This window comes from Oncorhynchus mykiss, chromosome 26 (assembly GCF_013265735.2).
Source record: "Oncorhynchus mykiss isolate Arlee chromosome 26, USDA_OmykA_1.1, whole genome shotgun sequence".
In the NCBI taxonomy this organism is placed as follows: Eukaryota; Metazoa; Chordata; class Actinopteri; order Salmoniformes; family Salmonidae; genus Oncorhynchus; species Oncorhynchus mykiss.
This window is the reverse complement of record NC_048590.1, coordinates 4,276,274-4,298,612: the sequence shown is the minus strand read 5'-3', so window position 1 is coordinate 4,298,612 and position 22,339 is coordinate 4,276,274. Positions and strand designations below refer to the sequence as shown.

General features: G+C 50.7%; 1 protein-coding gene across 2 annotated transcripts in view; it reads right to left on the bottom strand.

Moving 5' to 3' along the window:
- LOC118944442 (rhophilin-2-like) overlaps window positions 1-22,339 on the bottom strand; it is a 62,388-nt gene that overhangs the window by 14,786 nt on the left and 25,263 nt on the right. For both annotated transcript variants that reach the window (XM_036963780.1, XM_036963779.1), the window contains exons 3-9: window positions 16,775-16,903; window positions 12,220-12,295; window positions 7,685-7,762; window positions 7,433-7,557; window positions 6,579-6,745; window positions 5,090-5,277; window positions 1,286-1,442 (exon numbers count right to left, since the gene is read on the bottom strand). In XM_036963780.1, the coding sequence (XP_036819675.1) occupies window positions 1,286-1,442; window positions 5,090-5,277; window positions 6,579-6,745; window positions 7,433-7,557; window positions 7,685-7,762; window positions 12,220-12,295; window positions 16,775-16,903 (920 nt within the window). The remainder of the gene's footprint in view (window positions 1-1,285; window positions 1,443-5,089; window positions 5,278-6,578; window positions 6,746-7,432; window positions 7,558-7,684; window positions 7,763-12,219; window positions 12,296-16,774; window positions 16,904-22,339) is intronic.

Sequence of the window (22,339 nt, the reverse complement as noted above, 5' to 3'; positions counted from 1 at the left end):
ATTAGAAATGGCAACAAAGAGACAGGGATTAGGGACACGGCAACACAGAGACGGGGATTAGGGACACGGCAACACAGAGACAGGGATTAGGGACACGGCAACACAGAGACAGGGATTAGGGACATGGCAACACAGAGACAGGGATTAGGGACATGGCAACACAGAGATGGGGATTAGGGACATGGCAACACAGAGACTAGGACACGGCAACACAGAGACTAGGACACGGCAACACAGAGACTAGGACACGGCAACACAGAGATGGGGATTAGGGACATGGCAACACAGAGACTAGGACACGGCAACACAGAGACTAGGACACGGCAATACAGAGATGGGGATTAGGGACATGGCAACACAGAGACAGGGATTAGGGACATGGCAACACAGAGACAGGGATTAGGGACATGGCAACACAGAGATGGGGATTAGGGACATGGCAACACAGAGACTAGGACACGGCAACACAGAGACTAGAACACGGCAACACAGAGACTAGGACACGGCAACACAGAGACAGGGATTAGGGACATGGCAACACAGAGACAGGGATTAGGAACATGGCAACACAGAGACAGGGATTAGGGACATGGCAACACAGAGACGGGGATTAGGGACATGGCAACACAGAGATGGGGATTAGGGACATGGCAACACAGAGACAGGATTTTAGGGATGTAGCCTTGGCTGTCGGCAGAAAGACAGTGTCGGCAGAAAGACAGTGTCGGCAGAAAGACAGTGTCGGCAGAGGACAGATCCAGTCTGGGACTGTGAGACAGTTTGGTTTGAACAACACAAAGACATGTTACATAAATATTTATAACTGACCAGGTTGGTACAGACTCACTCTACACTACTCTGTCCTCTTTATAAAACTAAAGGTCTCAGTACTCTGAGCTGTTCTGTCTCTCTGTCCTCTTTATTAAATTAAAGGTCTCAGTACTCTGGGCTGTTCTGTCTCTCTGTCCTCTTTATAAATCTAAAGGTCTCAGTACTCTGAGCTGTTCTGTCTCTCTGTCCTCTTTATTAATCTAAAGGTCTCAGTACTCTGGGCTGTTCTGTCTCTCTGTCCTCTTTATTAAATTAAAGGTCTCAGTACTCTGAGAAAGAGGTGAAGTCTGTTCCTGTAAGGTCCAGGAAACTCATCTAGGAACTAACAGAACCAGTCTGCTCCAGTCTGTTCCAGGAAACTCATCTAGTAACTAACAGGCATTTACACATCTCCCTCTCTCCCTCTGGATCGCGCATAGAAGGGATATGATTGGCTAACGGCTGCTGGACTTACGTTGGTGGTCCAATAGCGCAGTAGCCAGGAAGTAGTGTGCCAGTGAACGGTAGTGGTGGGTCTTGACCTGAGCCACGGTGGACCAGAAGAACGGGACGTTGTCCTTGATGGGAGTCTGGCTCATAGACTGGTGAACCTGGTCATAGGTGTCTCCTACCTGAGACGGGGACACAGAGATGTTCTGTTAGAGAACACATCGCAAATGGAACCCTATTCCCTATATGTAGTGCACTACTGTTGACCAGAGCCCTATGGCACCCTATTCCCTATATAGCGCACAACTTTAGACCAGAGCCCTATGGCACCCTATTCCCTATATAGTGCACTACTTTAGACCAGAGCTCTATGGCACCCTATTCCCTATATAGTGCACTACTTTAGACCAGAGCTCTATGGCACCCTATTCCCTATATAGTGCACTACTTTAGACCAGAGGCTTAGGGCACTATATAGGGAATGGGGTTCCACTGCTCTTTAGTCAGACACACCTCAACGGGATATGACAGTGTGATGCCATATCGTCTTAGATGATGGAACCCCTTTCAGCGTTGAGGTGAAACTCTCTCAGATTAACCCCGTTAGGGCAAAGCGTTCAGCGTTGAGGTGAAACTCTCTCAGATTAACCCCGTTAGGGCAAAGCGTTTAGCGTTGAGGTGAAACTCTCTCAGATTAACCCCGTTAGGGCAAAACGTTTAGCGTTGAGGTGAAACTCTCTCAGATTAACCCCATTAGGGCAAAGCGTTCAGCGTTGAGGTGAAACTCTCTCAGATTAACCCCATTAGGGCAAAGCGTTTAGCGTTGAGGTGAAACTCTCTCAGATTAACCCCGTTAGGGCAAAACGTTTAGCGTTGAGGTGAAACTCTCTCAGATTAACCCCGTTAGGGTAAAGCGTTTAGCGTTGAGGTGAAACTCTCTCAGATTAACCCCGTTAGGGTAAAGCGTTTAGCGTTGAGGTGAAACTCTCTCAGATTAACCCCATTAGGGCAAAGCGTTCAGCGTTGAGGTGAAACTCTCTCAGATTAACCCCGTTAGGGCAAAGCGTTTAGCGTTGAGGTGAAACTCTCTCAGATTAACCCCATTAGGGCAAAGCGTTCAGCGTTGAGGTGAAACTCTCTCAGATTAACCCCATTAGGGCAAAGCGTTCAGCGTTGAGGTGAAACTCTCTCAGATTAACCCCGTTAGGGCAAAGCAGATGTGTTGAACGTTGCCCATTGAACATCAACAGACAAATCCATCCATCCATCTATCGATAACAGTGGAACTACATACCTGATTTAATCAAGATCAATCCGTCTGTATCAGCCTATAGACTGTGGGAAAGGACTCAGTATTGTACATGTACCTTGGCAGCCTGTAGACTGTGGGAAAGGACTCAGTATTGTACATGTACCTTGGCAGCCTGTAGACTGTAGGAAAGGACTCAGTATTGTACATGTACCTTGGCAGCCTGTAGACTGTAGGAAAGGACTCAGTATTGATCATGTACCTTGGCAGTCTGTAGACTGTGGGAAAGGACTCAGTATTGTACATGTACCTTGGCAGCCTGTAGACTGTAGGAAAGGACTCAGTATTGTACATGTACCTTGGCAGCCTGTAGACTGTAGGAAAGGACTCAGTATTGTTCATGTACCTTGGCAGTCTGTAGACTGTGGGAAAGGACTCAGTATTGTACATGTACCTTGGCAGCCTATAGACTGTAGGAAAGGACTCAGTATTAATCATGTACCTTGGCAGTCTGTAGACTGTGGGAAAGGACTCAGTATTGTACATGTACCTTGGCAGCCTATAGACTGTAGGAAAGGACTCAGTGTTGTACATGTACCTTGGCAGCCTATAGACTGTGGGAAAGGACTCAGTATTGTACATGTACCTTGGCAGCCTATAGACTGTGGGAAAGGACTCAGTATTGTACATGTACCTTGGCAGCCTGTAGACTGTGGGAAAGGACTCAGTATTGTACATGTACCTTGGCAGCCTGTAGACTGTAGGAAAGGACTCAGTATTGTACATGTACCTTGGCAGCCTGTAGACTGTAGGAAAGGACTCAGTATTGATCATGTACCTTGGCAGTCTGTAGACTGTGGGAAAGGACTCAGTATTGTACATGTACCTTGGCAGCCTATAGACTGTAGGAAAGGACTCAGTATTGATCATGTACCTTGGCAGTCTGTAGACTGTGGGAAAGGACTCAGTATTGTACATGTACCTTGGCAGCCTATAGACTGTAGGAAAGGACTCAGTGTTGTACATGTACCTTGGCAGCCTATAGACTGTGGGAAAGGACTCAGTATTGTACATGTACCTTGGCAGCCTGTAGACTGTAGGAAAGGATTCAGTATTGTACATGTACCTTGGCAGCCTGTAGACTGTAGGAAAGGACTCAGTATTGTACATGTACCTTGGCAGCCTGTAGACTGTAGGAAAGGACTCAGTATTGTACATGTACCTTGGCAGCCTGTAGACTGTAGGAAAGGACTCAGTATTGTTCATGTACCTTGGCAGCCTGTAGGAAAGGACTCAGTATTGTTCATGTACCTTGGCAGCCTGTAGACTGTAGGAAAGGACTCAGTATTGTACATGTACCTTGGCAGCCTGTAGACTGTAGGAAAGGACTCAGTATTGTTCATGTACCTTGGCAGCCTGTAAGAAAGGACTCAGTATTGTACATGTACCTTGGCAGCCTGTAGGAAAGGACTCAGTGTATTGTACATGTACCTTGGCAGCCTGTAGACTGAGGGAAAGGACTCAGTATTGTACATGTACCTTGGCAGCCTGTAGACTGAGGGAAAGGACTCAGTATTGTTCATGTACCTTGGCAGCCTGTAGGAAAGGACTCAGTATTGTACATGTACCTTGGCAGCCTGTAGACTGAGGGAAAGGACTCAGTATTGTACATGTACCTTGGCAGACTGTAGGAAAGGACTCAGTATTGTACATGTACCTTGGCAGCCTATAGACTGAGGGAAAGGACTCAGTATTGTTCATGTACCTTGGCAGCCTGTAGGAAAGGACTCAGTATTGTACATGTACCTTGGCAGCCTGTAGACTGAGGGAAAGGACTCAGTATTGTACATGTACCTTGGCAGCCTGTAGGAAAGGACTCAGTATTGTTCATGTACCTTGGCAGCCTGTAGACTGAGGGAAAGGACTCAGTATTGTACATGTACCTTGGCAGCCTGTAGGAAAGGACTCAGTATTGTACATGTACCTTGGCAGCCTGTAGACTGAGGGAAAGGACTCAGTATTGTACATGTACCTTGGCAGCCTGTAGGAAAGGACTCAGTATTGTTCATGTACATTGGCAGCCTGTAGACTGAGGGAAAGGACTCAGTATTGTACATGTACCTTGGCAGCCTGTAGGAAAGGACTCAGTATTGTTCATGTACCTTGGCAGCCTGTAGACTGTAGGAAAGGACTCAGTATTGATCATGTACCTTGGCAGCCTGTAGGAAAGGACTCAGTATTGTACATGTACCTTGGCAGCCTGTAGACTGTAGGAAAGGACTCAGTATTGTACATGTACCTTGGCAGCCTATAGACTGTAGGAAAGGACTCAGTATTGTTCATGTACCTTGGCAGCCTGTAGGAAAGGACTCAGTATTGTTCATGTACCTTGGCAGCCTGTAGACTGTAGGAAAGGACTCAGTATTGTTCATGTACCTTGGCAGCCTGTAGACTGTGGGAAAGGACTCAGTATTGTACATGTACCTTGGCAGCCTGTAGACTGTAGGAAAGGACTCAGTATTGTACATGTACCTTGGCAGCCTGTAGACTGTAGGAAAGGACTCAGTATTGTACATGTACCTTGGCAGCCTCGTGGGCCATCTTGAGGAGAGAGAAGAACTCATTGCGGATGCCAGACAGAGCGATCTTCTCAAACAGACACTCCTGAGCTTGGGCCAGCATCATCTTGATGAGCATACTGAGCATGGAGGGACTCATGTCATAGCTGGGGGTGTGGGTGAACGTCTCTTTCAGGTGGTGGAGGACTCCTACAGAGGGGGATGGACACAGAGAGAGTGGGTGAGGTGAGTATGGAGGGACTCATGTCATAGCTGGGGGTGAACGTCTACTTCAGGTGGTTCAGGACTCATTTCTAAACATTGCTACCGGATGCAATATATGCTCCAAAACATGCATGTGCCAGTTTTCACGCAAAACTGCATTTATAAAAACGGAACTTAACATGAGAATGTGCTAATCCTTTTATACTCCCGGTACCACAAGTACTCACAGTTTCTAACGTTCGACATTAGGCCGAGGGGCAGTACTGTCCTAGTTTGGGTCGACTGCCGAGGGGCAGTACTGTCCTAGTTTGGGTCGACTGCCGAGGGGCAGTACTGTCCTAGTTTGGGTCGACTGCCGAGGGGCAGTACTGTCCTAGTTTGGGTCGACTGCCGAGGGGCAGTACTGTCCTAGTTTGGGTCGACTGCCGAGGGGCAGTACTGTCCTAGTTTGGGTCGACTGCCGAGGGGCAGTACTGTCCTAGTTTGGGTCGACTGCCGAGGGGCAGTACTGTCCTAGTTTGGGTCGACTGCCGAGGGGCAGTACTGTCCTAGTTTGGGTCGACTGCCGAGGGGCAGTACCGTCCTAGTTTGGGTCGACTGCCGAGGGGCAGTACTGTCCTAGTTTGGGTCGACTGCCGAGGGGCATTACTGTCCTAGTTTGGGTCGACTGCCGAGGGGCAGTACTGTCCTAGTTTGGGTTGACTGTCGAGAGGCAGTACTGTCCTAGTTTGGGTTGACTGCCGAGGGGCAGTACTGTACTGTGGGACATGATGCATGGGAAACTAGAGAAGCCAGAAGAGGACTGGCCACCCCTCATAGCCTGGTTCCTCTCTAGGTTTCTTCCTAGGTTTTGGCCTTTCTAGGGAGTTTTTCCTAGCCACCGTGCTTCTACACCTGCATTGCTTGCTGTTTGGGGTTTTAGGCTGGGTTTCTGTACAGCACTTTGAGATATTAGCTGATGTAAGAAAGGCTTTATAAATACATTTGATTGATTGATTGATTGATTGAGAGTTAAATGGTTCATCTTTACCAGTAGCCAGTCCATAGAGTTTTTCCTGACATGACATTTGAAAACTATGAAATGTTCCCTATAACCAGGGCCCTATTCCCTATAACCAGGGCCCTATTCCCTACATAGTGCACTACTCTTAACCAGGACCCTATTTCCTACATAGTGCACTACTCTTAACCAGGGCCCTATTCCCTATAACCAGGACCCTATTCCCTACATAGAGGGAATAAGGTGTCATGTGAGACACAGCCAACTGGTTCTAGTGTCTCCTCACCTGCAGCTTTCTGGAAGGCTGTGATGGCATCCTGGAGGCCGGAGCCCGTCTGGCGGTTGCAGCGCGTGCCGATCTGGGTGTAGAGGGCGCCGATGTTGAACAGAATACTGGCCTTCTCCAGAGACACGTTCTGCTGGCACACTGGAACACCTGTGAACGAGTCATACCTGGGAGAGAGACAGACAGAAAGGTCACTAGTGGAACCATAACACTGTGTTGACCCCTGGAGAGACCGACAGAGAGGTCACTAGTGGAACCATAACACCATGATGACCCCTGGAGAGACAGACATGTTGACCCCTGGAGAGAGGCCCTCCATCAGTGCTCAGACTGTCCACAATAGGCTGAGAGAGGCTGAACTGAGGGCTTGTAGGCCTGTTGTAAGGCAGGTCCTCGCCAGACATCACCTATGGGTATAAACCCTCCATCAGTGCTCAGACTGTCCGCAATAGGCTGAGAGAGGCTGGACTGAGGGCTTGTAGGCCTGTTGTAAGGCAGGTCCTCACCAGACATCACCTATGGGTATAAACCCTCCATCAGTGCTCAGACTGTCCGCAATAGGATGAGAGAGGCTGGACTGAGGGCTTGTAGGCCTGTTGTAAGGCAGGTCCTCACCAGCAACAACGTTGCCTATGGGCACAAACCCACTGTCGCTAGACCAGACAGGACTGGCAAAAAGTGCATTGGAGACAGTCAGGTGAAGATACTATAGATACCTGGACCCCTGGGCTGGGTCAGACCATGATTGACGGGGCATTGGAGACAGTGAGGTGAAGCTACTACAGATACCTGGACCCCTGGGCTGGGTCAGACCATGATTGACGGGGCATTGGAGACAGTGAGGTGGAACATACCAAGTAAAGAAGATTCCCATCTGGCGGGTAGCGGAGAAGAAGCGGCTCTCCAGTAGAGGTATGTGGCTGAAGTACTTGGCCAGGGTCTCGATGCCGGCGTCATTGCGACTGGGGGTACGACAGGCCTGTGGGTATGGTGGGGAAAGAGGGTCAAAATACAACAAGACCGTTCTCTGTGTGGTGGGTGATTCCATAGAGAACCCAGTTTCACTCGGACAATGTAGATTTCTATGAGACCGATGGTGAAAGTACCTGTCTCAGGTCCATCAGGTCAGCGATCTCCTCCTCGAAGCTGGAGCCATCCTCACTGTAGTGCTCCAGGATGAAGTCCTGGAAAAACACACCAGAACAGAGAGGAGACCATCATCAACACACCAGAACAGAGAGGAGACCATCGTCAACACACCAGAACAGAGAGGAGACCATCGTCAACACACCAGAACAGAGAGGAGACCATCGTCAACACACCAGAACAGAGAGGAGACCATCGTCAACACACCAGAACAGAGAGGAGACCATCGTCAACACACCAGAACAGAGAGGAGACCATCGTCAACACACCAGAACAGAGAGGAGACCATCGTCAACACACCAGAACAGAACAACCCACCCATCAAAACACCACCCACTGTCCTATAGTCACAGACCCATCAAAACACCATCCACTGTCCTATAGAGCCACCGACCCATCAAAACACCATCCACTGTCCTATAGAGCCACCGACCCATCAAAACACCATCCACTGTCCTATAGAGCCACCGACCCATCAAAACACCACCCACTGTCCTATAGAGCCACCGAACCATCAAAACACCATCCACTGTCCTATAGAGTCACCGACCCATCAAAACACCATCCACTGTGTTATAGAGCAACCGACCCATCAAAACACCATCCACTGTCCTATAGAGTCACCGACCCATCAAAACACCATCCACTGTGTTATAGAGCCACCGACCCATCAAAACACCACCCACTGTCCTATAGAGCCACCGACCCATCAAAACACCATCCACTGTGTTATAGAGCCACCGACCCATCAAAACACCACCCACTGTCCTATAGAGCCACCGACCCATCAAAACACCATCCACTGTCCTATAGAGCCACCGACCCATCAAAACACCACCCACTGTGTTATAGAGCCACCGACCCATCAAAACACCATCCACTGTCCTATAGAGCCACCGACCCATCAAAACACCATCCACTGTCCTATAGAGCCACCGACCCATCAAAACACCATCCACTGTGTTATAGAGCCACCGACCCATCAAAACACCATCCACTGTCCTATAGAGCCACCGACCCATCAAAACACCACCCACTGTGTTATAGAGCCAACAGCCCATCAAAACACCAGTCCAGGGTGCTTTAACATGTGTGTACCTGACTTCTCCCAAGACCCAACTTGACCCCTCCCCAGACCCAACCAAACCTGACCCCTCCCCAGACCCAACCAAACCTGACCCCTCCCTAGACCCAACCAAACCTGACCCCTCCCTAGACCCAACCCCTCCCCAGACCCAACCAAACCTGACCCCTCCCTAGACCCAACCAAACCTGTCCCCTCCCCTCCCCAGACCCAACCAAACCTGTCCCCTCCCCTCCCCAGACCCAACCAAACCTGACCTCTCCCCAGAACCAACCAACCTGTCCCCTCCCCAGACTCAACCAAACCTGACCTCTCCCCAGAACCAACCAAACCTGACCCCTCCCCAGACTCAACCAAACCTGACCCCTCCCCAGACTCAACCAAACCTGACCTCTCCCCAGAACCAACCAACCTGTCCCCTCCACAGACTCAACCAAACCTGACCTCTCCCCAGAACCAACCAACCAACCAACCTGTCCCCTCCCCAGACCCAACCAAACCTGACTCCTCCCCAGACCCAACCAAACCTGTCCCCTCTCCTCCCCAGACCCAACCAAACCTGTCCCTGAGCCCTCCCCAGACCCAACCAAACCTGTCCCTGAGCCCTCCCCAGACCCAACCAAACCTGTCCCTGAGCCCTCCCCAGACCCAACCAAACCTGTCCCTGAGCCCTCCCCAGACCAAACCAAACCTGTCCCTGAGCCCACCCCAGACCCAACCATAACCTGCCCCCTCCCCTCCCCAGACCCAACCAAACCTGAGCCCTCCCCAGACCCAACCAAACCTGAGCCCTCCCCAGACCCAACCAAACCTGAGCCCTCCCCAGACCCAACCAACCTGTCCCCTCCCCAGACCCAACCACACCTGACTCCTCCCCAGACCCAACCACACCTGACCCCTCCCCAGACCCAACCACACCTGACTCCTCCCCAGACCCAACCACACCTGAGCCCTCCCCAGACCCAACCAAACCTGTCCCTGAGCCCTCCCCAGACCCAACCAAACCTGTCCCTGAGCCCTCCCCAGACCCAACCAAACCTGTCCCTGAGCCCTCCCCAGACCCAACCAAACCTGTCCCTGAGCCCTCCCCAGACCCAACCAAACCTGTCCCTGAGCCCACCCCAGACCCAACCATAACCTGCCCCCTCCCCTCCCCAGACCCAACCAAACATGTCCCCTCCCCTCCCCAGACCCAACCAAACATGTCCCATCCCCTCCCCAGACCCAACCAAACCTGAGCCCTCCCCAGACCCAACCAAACCTGAGCCCTCCCCAGACCCAACCAAACCTGAGCCCTCCCCAGACCCAACCAAACCTGAGCCCTCCCCAGACCCAACCAAACCTGTCCCCTCCCCAGACCCAACAACACCTGTCCCCTCCCCAGACCCAACCACACCTGTCCCCTCCCCAGACCCAACCACACCTGACCCCTCCCCAGACCCAACCACACCTGTCCCCTCCCCAGACCAAACCACACCTGACCCCTCCCCAGACCCAACCACACCTGACCCCTCCCCAGACCCAACCACACCTGAGCCCTCACCAGACCCAACCAAACCTGAGTCGAACCCAGCATCAGTGTCTCTCTAGCCCCGTGACGATCAGCGTTGTGTCTCCTGACTAGCAACCAGACAGTATGTCACTGACACCTGGTCATTAAAGCTAGTTGATTACAGGCTAGAAGTAGGACTTAACAGACAGATACAGGAAGGCCACGTCTCAAATGGCACCCTATTCCCTAGTGCACTATGTTTGACCAAGGCCCACAAGGAGAGCCCACAAGGGAGAGCCCACAAGGGAGAGCCCACAAGGGAGGCCCACAAGGGAGAGCCCACAAGGGAGAGCCCACAAGGGAGAGCCCACAAGGGAAAGCCCACAAGGGAGAGCCCACAAGGGAGGCCCACAAGGGAGGGCCCACAAGGGAGGCCCACAAGGGAGAGCCCACAAGGGAGAGCCCACAAGGGAGGCCCACAAGGGAGAGCCCACAAGGGAGAGCCCACAAGGGAGAGCCCACAAGGGAGGACCCACAAGGGAGGACCCACAAGGGCTCTGGTCAATCTGGGGAATAGGGTCCCATTTGGGACGTAGCCTAAGTCAATCATCTAGATACTGCCAAGTCCTTATCTGCACCTCACAGCGGTATAAAGGTGACATCATGGTATTCCCCACCACCGGTAGGCTAAGTGTGCGGTTGTCATTTCCTGGTTGACAGAGATGTGACCTAGTTGACAATAATAAAGCTGTTTGCCGAGGGTCAAAACATCACAGGGTTAAACTTGAATCTACTGAACCTGATGAAATGCTGAACAAATGGTTTAGATCCCGATGGCACTGTATTCCCCCGTAGTGCACTACTTTTGACCAGGGGCCAACAGTAGTGCATAAAATAGGGAGTAGGTTGCAATTTGGGACACAACATATTGCTTATATATCCACTACATACTACTGAACAAATGGAGAATAGAGATCGCTGTCAAAGGAATTGTGAAACAGCTGCTGAACCTTCGCTGAATGCCCTGCCTGTAGGTCGGTCTGGATAAGAGAACCTGACTGAACGCATGTCGGTCTGGATAAGAGAACCTGACTGAACGCATGTCGGTCTGGATAAGAGAACCTGACTGAACGCATGTCGGTCTGGATAAGAGAACCTGACTGAACGCATGTCGGTCTGGATAAGAGAACCTGACTGAACGCATGTCGGTCTGGATAAGAGAACCTGACTGAACGCATGTCGGTCTGGATAAGAGAACCTGACTGAACGCATGTCGGTCTGGATAAGAGAACCTGACTGTAGGTCGGTCTGGATAAGAGAACCTGACTTTACGTCGGTCTGGATAAGAGAACCTGACTGAACGCATGTCGGTCTGGATAAGAGAACCTGACTGTAGGTCGGTCTGGATAAGAGAACCTGACTGAACGCATGTCGGTCTGGATAAGAGAACCTGACTTTACGTCGGTCTGGATAAGAGAACCTGACTGAACACATGTCGGTCTGGATAAGAGAACCTGACTGTAGGTCGGTCTGGATAAGAGAACCTGACTTTACGTCGGTCTGGATAAGAGAACCTGACTGTACGTCGGTCTGGATAAGAGAACCTGACTGTGTTGGTCTGGATAAGAGAACATGACTGTGTTGGTCTGGATAAGAGAACATGACTGTGTTGGTCTGGATAAGAAAACCTGACTGTACGTCGGTCTGGATAAGAGAACCTGACTGTAGATCGGCCTGGATAAGAGAACCTGAATGCATGTAGGTCTGGATAAGATGATCTGACTGAATGCATGTCGGTCTGGATAAGAGAACCTGACTGTGTCGGTCTGGATAAGAGAACCTGAATGCATGTAGGTCTGGATAAGATGATCTGAAATGTACAGGTAGTGAAGAAGTAGTGAAACGGAGGTCTGTACTACCTTGAATGACACAGAGAAGTCCATCTCTTTAGTCTCCTTCAGACCCAGCGGGATGAGAGGGATGCTGGAGGTCTCTCTGGAAACAGGAAAGAAGATATCGTTGACATGTGATATTTACCTGTTATACAGTGATGTTAGTGGTGAACAGTGAGGCTCAGAGTTTTACACACATTAACAGACATATTGTTGAGGTGATGTAACAGACAGGTTGGCTGTGTGATGTTAGTGGTGAACAGTGAGGCTCAGAGTTTTACACACATTAACAGACATATTGTTGAGGTGATGTAACAGACAGGTTGACTGTGTGATGTTAGTGGTGAGGCTCAGAGTTTTACACACATTAACATACATATTGTTGAGGTGATGTAACAGACAGGTTTGGCTGTGTGATGTTAGCGGTGAGGCTCAGAGTTGATATCACAAATTAAGTTGAATCCAAACTTCCATTGAAGTCACTTTTTCACTTAGTCTGCCACTGACATCAATACATAACTAAATTAACATTTTAAAGTGGGAGAAAGTTTACATTTGCTCTTCAGATTGCAGGCCAGAGGGAACACCCTTTGACAACAGTCTCTCTTTGCCTACAGACACGCCAACACTGACCCACAATACACTACAACCCAGAGTAAACACCCAGAGGTACCTGGGTCCACCTTACTCACGCCAACACTGCCCCACAATACACTACAACCCAGAGTAAACACCCAGAGGTACCTGGGTCCACCTTACTCACGCCAACACTGACCCACAATACACTACAACCCAGAGTAAACACCCAGAGGTACCTGGGTCCACCTTACTCACGCCAACACTGCCCCACAATACACTACAACCCAGAGTAAACACCCAGAGGTACCTGGGACCAACCTTACTCACGCCAACACTGACCCACAATACACTACAACCCAGAGTAAACACCCAGAGGTACCTGGGACCAACCTTACTCACGCCAACACTGCCCCACAATACACTACAACCCAGAGTAAACACCCAGAGGTACCTGGGACCAACCTTACTCACGCCAACACTGACCCACAATACACTACAACCCAGAGTAAACACCCAGAGGTACCTGGGACCAACCTTACTCACGCCAACACTGACCCACAATACACTACAACACAGAGTAAACACCCAGAGGTACCTGGGTCCACCTTACTCACGCCAACACTGCCCCACAATACACTACAACACAGAGTAAACACCCAGAGGTACCTGGGTCCACCTTACTCACTGGTAATTAACCAGGGATATGTCTGGAACCCTATTCCCTCTGGGTCTGGCACCCTATTCCCTCTGGGTCTGGCACCCTATTCCCTCTGGGTCTGGCACCCTATTCCCTCTGGGTCTGGCACCCTATTCCCCCTGGGTCTGGCACCCTATTCCCCCTGGGTCTGGCACCCTATTCCCCCTGGGTCTGGCACCCTATTCCCTCTGGGTCTAATCAAAAGTAGTGCACATTAGAGGAATAGGGTGCCATTTGGCCGTCAGACCTTCTTACCAGAATTGAAAAAAAGAGAACGTGCTTGGGCCGGTCTCCAGGAGAACATGGTGTCTTAATGAGGAGTGATGTTCTGTTTGTTTCTGGTTGTCATGGAGAACATGGTGTCTTAATGAGGAGTAATGTTCTGTTTGTTTCTGGTTGTCATGGAGAACATGGTGTCTTAATGAGGAGTGATGTTCTGTTTGTTTCTGGTTGTCATGGAGAACATGGTGTCTTAATGAGGAGTGATGTTCTGTTTGTTTCTGGTCGTCATGGAGAACATGGTGTCTTAATGAGGAGTGATGTTCTGTTTGTTTCTGGTCGTCATGGAGAACATGGTGTCTTAATGAGGAGTGATGTTCTGTTTGTTTCTGGTTGTCATGGAGAACATGGTGTCTTAATGGGGAGTGTGTGTCTGCATACAGATGGAGGTGTAGGGTGTTTTCCAGCGGTGGAATAAAAGGACCCAACTGTCATACTTGAGTAAAAGTGAAAGTCACCCAGTAAAATACTACTTGAGTAAAAAAAAGTCTAAAAAGGTATTTTGGTTTTAAAAGTATCAAAAGCGAAAAGGATTTCAACATTCCTTATATTAAGCAAACCAGGGGGCAGCATTTTTATGTTTTATATGCGTGGGTCATCTGCCTCTACCATCGGTTCTATTAGCCAACGTACAATCACTGGATGACAAATTTAGATACGATCATTAAAAACGGTAATATTTTATGTTTCACCGAGTCGTGCCTGAACGACAACGGGGATAACATCAAGCTGGTGGGGTTTTCGTCACATCGGCTAAGACAAGGGGTGGCGATCTGTGTCTATTTGTAAAGAACAGCTGGTGCACGATATCTAATATTAAAGGAAATCTCGAGGTTTTGCTCACCTGAGGTAGAGTATCTCATGATAAGCTGTAGACTACACTATTTACTTAGAGGTATTTATACAGTATATATTTTTTTTCATAGCTTTCCATTTACTACCATAAACCGCACTCAATGAGCTGAATAAGGCAATAAGCAAACAGGAAAAAGCTCATACAGAGGCTGCGCCCCTAGTGGCCGGGGACGTCAATGCAGGGAAACTGAAATCCATTTGACCCAATTTCTACCAGCATGTTAAATGTGCAACCAGAGGGGAAAACCCCCAACTCTAGACCACCTTTCCTACACACAGAGAGAGATACGTACAAAGCTCACCCTCACCCTCCATTTGGCAAATCTGACCACAATTCTGTCCTCCTGATTCCTGCTTACAAGCAAAAACTAAAGCAGGAAGCACCAACTAAGTTCCCATCTAGACGGTGTAGGCCAGCTGTACCCATCTAGACGGTGTAGGCCAGCTGTACCCATCTAGACGGTGTAGGCCAGCTGTACCCATCTAGACGGTGTAGGCCAGCTGTACCCATCTAGACGGTGTAGGCCAGCTGTACCCATCTAGACGGTGTAGGCCAGCTGTAGCCATCTAGACGGTGTAGGCCAGCTGTAGCCATCTAGACGGTGTAGGCCAGCTGTAGCCATCTAGACGGTGTAGGCCAGCTGTAGCCATCTAGACGGTGTAGGCCAGCTGTACCCATCTAGACGGTGTAGGCCAGCTGTACCCATCTAGACGGTGTAGGCCAGCTGTACCCATCTAGACGGTGTAGGCCAGCTGTACCCATCTAGATGGTGAGACACACAAAAACGTCTCACAACTGTGAGCTGCTGACCGAGGACGCTAACTTCCTCATCAGACATATGAGTGGGTGTAAATCTTGGGAGCTCACTGGTTCCTCATCCATAATCTTTGGTTTTCTGTTCTCAACCAGACAGGCCGGTTTCTTTTCCTCGCTCTGTTGCTCTCTCTCTCACCAGCTCTTTGTTTTTGATGTGAAGCCTCTGAGCTGCTGTGGTGCCCGTCAGACTAATCAAAGCCCTCCGCATTCCACAGCAATGTGCGCATTTTGTGTTTACTTAGTTTCACAGTGTTTTATTTAAAGGCCCAGTTGACTGTAGTGTATTTAGGTTCAGTGTTTTATTTAAAGGCCCAGTTGACTGTAGTGTGTTTAGATTCACAGTGTTTTATTTAAAGGCCCAGTTGACTGTAGTGTGTTTAGGTTCACAGTGTTTTATTTAAAGGCCCAGTTGACTGTAGTGTGTTTAGGTTCACAGTGTTTTATTTAAAAGGCCCAGTTGACTGTAGTGTGTTTAGGTTCATAGTGTTTTATTTAAAGGCCCAGTTGACTGTAGTGTGTTTAGGTTCAGTGTTTTATTTAAAGGCCCAGTTGACTGTAGTGTGTTTAGGTTCACAGTGTTTTATTTATGTGCCATCAAACCCCTGCAACTAATCCAGAACCCTGCAGTCCGCCTTGTGCTCAACCCTCTCAAGTTCTCCCATGTCTCCCCGCTCCTCCACACACAAAGGGGCGCTGTTTAAAGGGGCGTCGTTATAAAGGGGATCTGTTTAAAGGGGATCTGTTTAAAGGGGCGCTGTTTAAAGGGGCGCTGTTTAAAGGGGCGCTGTTTAAAGGGGCGCTGTTTAAAGGGGATCTGTTTAAAGGGGCGCTGTTTAAAGGGGATCTGTTTAAAGGGGCGCTGTTTAAAGGGGCGCTGTTTAAAGGGGCGCCGTTTAAAGGGGATCTGTTTAAAGGGGATCTGTTTAAAGGGGCGCTGTTTAAAGGGGATCTGTTTAGAGGGGATCTGTTTAGAGGGGATCTGTTTAAAGGGGCGCTGTTTAAAGGGGCGCTGTTTAAAGGGGCGCTGTTTAAAGGGGATCTGTTTAAAGGGCCGCTGTTTAAAGGGGATCTGTTTAAAGGGGCGCTGTTTAAAGGGGCGCTGTTTAAAGGGGATCTGTTTAGAGGGGATCTGTTTAAAGGGGCGCTGTTTAAAGGGGCGCTGTTTAAAGGGGATCTGTTTAAAGGGGATCTGTTTAAAGGGGATCTGTTTAAAGGGGATCTGTTTAAAGGGGATCTGTTTAAAGGGGATCTGTTTAAAGGGGCGCCGTTTAAAGGGACACAATTTTAAAGGGACACCATTTTAAAGGGACACCATTTTAAAGGGACGCCGTTTTAAAGAGACGCCGTTTACTCACTGGATGTTCTGGTAGACCTCCACGGAGCTGTTGAGCCCCTCCAGTTGTTCCATGAGCAGCTGCAGGTTAGAGTTTATATAGCTCAGCTCCAGAACGACCATATCACACACTTTGTTGTTGGAGGTCGCCCTGGAGACGGGAAGAGAAAAGGAAAGGCATGTTAGCGTTCACAATACAGAACTGAAGAAAAGGGTTGTGGGAGAATACGAGAATTTATTTTTTAAGCATTTAAAATACAAACTTTGACAGACAGGACTGAGCTGTCAGACAGGACTGAGCTGTCAGACAAGACTGAGCTGTCAGACAGGACTGAGCTGTCAGACAGGACTGAGCTGTCAGACAGGACTGAGCTGTCAGACAGGACTGAGCTGACAGACAGGACTGAGCTGACAGACAGGACTGAGCTGTCAGACAGGACTAAGCTGACAGACAGGACTGAGCTGTCAGACAGGACTGAGCTGTCAGACAGGACTGAGCTGTCAGACAGGACTGAGCTGACAGACAGGACTGAGCTGTCAGACAGGACTGAGCTGTCAGACTGAGGTAAATTATTATAGGTTGTTTACACCCCTGCCACTATCTCCCGGGGGGGGGGGGGGCTGTACCACCCCTGCCACTATCTCCCGGGGGGGCTGTACCACCCCTGCCACTATCTCCCGGGGGGGCTGTACCACCCCTGCCACTATCTCCCGGGGGGGCTGTACCACCCCTGCCACTATCTCCGGGGGGGCTGTACCACCCCTGCCACTATCTCCCGGGGGACTGTACCACCCCTGCCACTATCTCCCGGGGGACTGTACCACCCCTGCCACTATCTCCCGGGGGGCTGTACCACCCCTGACACTATCTCCCGGGGGACTGTACCACCTCCTGACACTATCTCCCGGGGGACTGTACCACCCCTGCCACTATCTCCCGGGGGGCTGTACCACCCCTGCCACTATCTCCCGGGGGGGGGGCTGTACCACCCCTGCCACTTATCTCCCGGGGGACTCTTACAAGAAGCTGTGAAGACTGCCCCCACCTTGACTTTTTACATATATCTTGGTTTACGTACGGAAGGAGGGAAGGACAGACCTACAATTATGGCTGTCAGATCTTTAGGTCACAGAGCACACGGGGGCCCCGTGGGTCACAGAGCACACGGGGGCCCCGTGGGTCACAGAGCACACGGGGGCCTCGTGGGTCACAGAGCACACGGGGGCCTCGTGGGTCACAGAGCACACGGGGGCCCCGTGGGTCACAGAGCACACGGGGGCCTCGTGGGTCACAGAGCACACGGGGGCCTCGTGGGTCACAGAGCACACGGGGGCCACGTGGTCTCTCTGAAGCTCTGTGTTGTTGTGGGCCAACAATACAGATGAGGCCCAGACTTGATGGATCCCTACCCAGGCAGTGGGGCACTAAGATACACCCAGAATGGGTGGGACAGGAAGACTGATGCCCTCTGGGACCAGAGAGTAATGGGCTAGTGGGGCCTGACCCATGAAGGAGACAGAGGACTGACTGACTGGAGACAGAGGACTGACTGACTGACTGGAGACAGAGGACTGACTGGAGACAGAGGACTGACTGACTGACTGGAGACAGAGGACTGACTGGAGACAAGGCGAGGTCCATGGGAACTGCTCAGTTGAGACATAGTCCCAAATGTCAGATGGCACTCTATTCTCTCTATAGTGCACTACTTTTGACCAGGGCCAGTGTTCCATTTGGGACACGGCTAGATGAGGTTTCCTGACCTGGCTCTGATATTGGCCTAGATGGGTCAGGGGAGAGGATTCATCTCATCACCACAGTTCATATACAGTCACACACCAATACATGGAAACACTTAGACCCTAATGAGTGGTGTGGTGGAGCTACAGCCATTCTCCTGAATCTGCACCTTTTATATTTTGGCATAAATTCCATGTATTTCCAGGGTTTTTGAGAAGGACCTCTAACAGAGAGGAAGTGAAGGACCCCTGAGGTCAGACTAGATACAGTGGGGTTCAAATGGTACCCTATTCACTATATAGTGCACTACTTTACACCAGGGCCCATAGGGCTCAAGCCAATAGTAGTGCACTATATATGGAATAGGGAGCCATTATGGACGCATCCATAATGACAGACCCCGACTCCGGAAAGTCAGTTCACACAGTAGGGAAACAGTAGAGACAGGAGAGACAGTAAGAACAGTAGAGAGACAGTAAGAACAGAGAGACAGTAAGAACAGTAGAGAGACAGTAAGAACAGTAGAGAGACAGTAAGAGCAGTAGAGAGACAGTGGAGAGACAGTAAGAACAGTAGAGAGAGTAAGAGCAGTAGAGAGACAGTAAGAACAGTAGAGAGACAGTAAGAACAGTAGAGAGACAGTAAGAGCAGTAGAGAGACAGTAGAGAGACAGTAAGAACAGTAGAGACAGTAGAGATACAGTAAGAACAGTAGAGAGACAGTAAGAACAGTAGATAGACAGTAAGAACAGAAAGAGAGTAAGAACAGTAGATAGACAGTAAGAACAGTAGAGACAGTAAGAGCAGTAGAGAGACGGTAAGAACAGTAGAGAGACAGTAAGAACAGTAGAGACAGTAAGAGCAGTAGAGAGACAGTAGAGAGACAGTAAGAACAGTAGAGAGACAGTAAGAACAGAAAGACAGTAAGAACAGAAAGACAGTAAGAGCAGTAGAGAGACAGTAAGAACAGTAGAGAGACAGTAAGAACAGAAAGACAGACAGTAGAGAGACGGTAAGAGCAGTAGAGAGACGGTAAGAGCAGTAGAGAGACGGTAAGAGCAGTAGAGAGACGGTAAGAGCAGTAGAGAAACAGTAGAGAGACAGTAAGAGCAGTAGAGAGACGGTAAGAGCAGTAGAGAGACGGTAAGAACAGTAGAGAGACGGTAAGAGCAGTAGAGAGACGGTAAGAGCAGTAGAGAGACGGTAAGAGCAGTAGAGAGACGGTAAGAGCAGTAGAGAGACAGTAAGAGCAGTAGAGAGACAGTAAGAGCAGTAGACAGACAGTGGAGATGGTAAACACGGTAGAGAGACAGGAGAGAGACAGTAGAGACCAGTGGATTATTATCAGGGAGTGACTCCACATAAATAAACCTGGACAAACCAGTCGGTCTGGTCGGTACACTTCTTTACCTGCTGCTAGGAGAGAGGAGGAACGTAGAACTACTGAAACCTGACAACAGACGGGCGAAGAAAGAAAGAGAGAGAGACAGGTGAGAGAGGCCAGAGAGGCCAGAGAGCCCAGAGAGGCCAGGTGAGGGTATATGGGAGGACAGAGAGAGGCCAGGTGAGGGCATAGGGGAGGACAGAGAGAGATGTCAGGTGAGGGTATAGGGGAGGACAGAGAGAGAGGCCAGGTGAGGGTATAGGGGAGGACAGAGAGAGAGGCCAGGTGAGGGTATAGGGGAGGACAGAGAGAGAGGCCAGGTGAGGGTATAGGGGAGGACAGAGAGAGGCCATGTGAGGGTATAGGGGAGGACAGAGAGAGAGGCCAGGTGAGGGTATAGGGGAGGACAGAGAGACAGAGAGACAGAGACCAGGTGAGGGTATAGGGGAGGACAGAGAGAGGCCAGGTACGGGTATAGGGGAGGACAGAGAGAGGCCAGGTGAGGGTATAGGGGAGGACAGAGAGAGAGGGAGAGGCCAGGTGAGGGTATAGGGGAGGACAGGGAGAGAGAGTGAGGGTGTAGGGGAGGACAGAGAGAGGCCAGGTAAGGGTATAGGGGAGGACAGAGAGAGGCCAGGTGAGGGTATAGGGGAGGACAGAGAGAGAGGCCAGGTGAGGGTATAGGGGAGGACAGAGAGAGAGGCCAGGTGAGGGTATAGGGGAGGACAGAGAGAGAGGCCATGTGAGGGTATAGGGGAGGACAGAGAGAGAGGCCATTTGAGGGTATAGGGGAGGACAGAGAGAGAGGCCAGGTGAGGGTATAGGGGAGGACAGAGAGACAGGCCAGGTGAGGGTATAGGGGAGGACAGAGAGACAGAGAGACAGAGACAGAGACAGAGAGAGAGAGAGACCAGGTGAGGGTATAGGGGAGGACAGAGATAGGCCAGGTGAGGGTATAGGGGAGGACAGAGAGAGAGGGAGAGGCCAGGTGAGGGTATAGGGGAGGACAGGGAGAGAGAGTGAGGGTGTAGGGGAGGACAGAGAGAGGCCAGATGAGGGTATAGGGGAGGACAGAGAGAGAGGGAGAGGCCAGGTGAGGGTATAGGGGAGGACAGAGAGACAGAGAGAGGCCAGGTGAGGGTTTAGGGGAGGACAGAGTGAGAGGGAGAGGCCAGGTGAGGGAATAGGGGAGGACAGAGAGACAGAGACAGAGACAGAGAGAGAGAGACCAGGTGAGGGTATAGGGGAGGACAGAGAGAGGCCAGGTACGGGTATAGGGGAGGACAGAGAGAGGCCAGGTGAGGGTATAGGGGAGGACAGAGAGAGAGGGAGAGGCCAGGTGAGGGTATAGGGGAGGACAGGGAGAGAGAGTGAGGGTGTAGGGGAGGACAGAGAGAGGCCAGGTAAGGGTATAGGGGAGGACAGAGAGAGGCCAGGTGAGGGTATAGGGGAGGACAGAGAGAGAGGCCAGGTGAGGGTATAGGGGAGGACAGAGAGAGAGGCCAGGTGAGGGTATAGGGGAGGACAGAGAGAGAGGCCATGTGAGGGTATAGGGGAGGACAGAGAGAGAGGCCATTTGAGGGTATAGGGGAGGACAGAGAGAGAGGCCAGGTGAGGGTATAGGGGAGGACAGAGAGACAGGCCAGGTGAGGGTATAGGGGAGGACAGAGAGACAGAGAGACAGAGAGACAGAGACAGAGAGAGAGAGAGACCAGGTGAGGGTATAGGGGAGGACAGAGATAGGCCAGGTGAGGGTATAGGGGAGGACAGAGAGAGAGGGAGAGGCCAGGTGAGGGTATAGGGGAGGACAGGGAGAGAGAGTGAGGGTGTAGGGGAGGACAGAGAGAGGCCAGATGAGGGTATAGGGGAGGACAGAGAGAGAGGGAGAGGCCAGGTGAGGGTATAGGGGAGGACAGAGAGACAGAGAGAGGCCAGGTGAGGGTTTAGGGGAGGACAGAGTGAGAGGGAGAGGCCAGGTGAGGGAATAGGGGAGGACAGAGAGAGAGGGAGAGGCCAGGTGAGGGAATAGGGGAGGACAGAGAGAGGCCAGGTGAGGGAATGGGGGAGGACAGAGAGAGAGGGAGAGGCCAAGTGAGGGTATAGGGGAGGGCAGAGAGAGAGGGAGAGGCCAGGTGAGGGTTTTGGGGAGGACAGAGAGCGAGAGAGGCCAGGTAAGGGTATAGGGGAGGACAGAGAGAGAGGGAGAGGCCAGGTGAGGGTATAGGGGAGGACAGAGAGAGAGGGAGAGGCCAGGTGAGGGTTTTGGGGAGGACAGAGGAGTAAATACAGGTCACCTTTGTAGTCCACCTGCCTCTCTCCCCCTGCCACTCCCCAGGAGTCAGGAATGCTGTTTGCATTCCAGCCAGGTAGAAAAGACAGGTGGAACATCATCTCTTCAGACCTGCTTAATGTTTTGAAAGTTCAAAGTCCCCTACAAAATAAATATAATAGAATAATTTACGC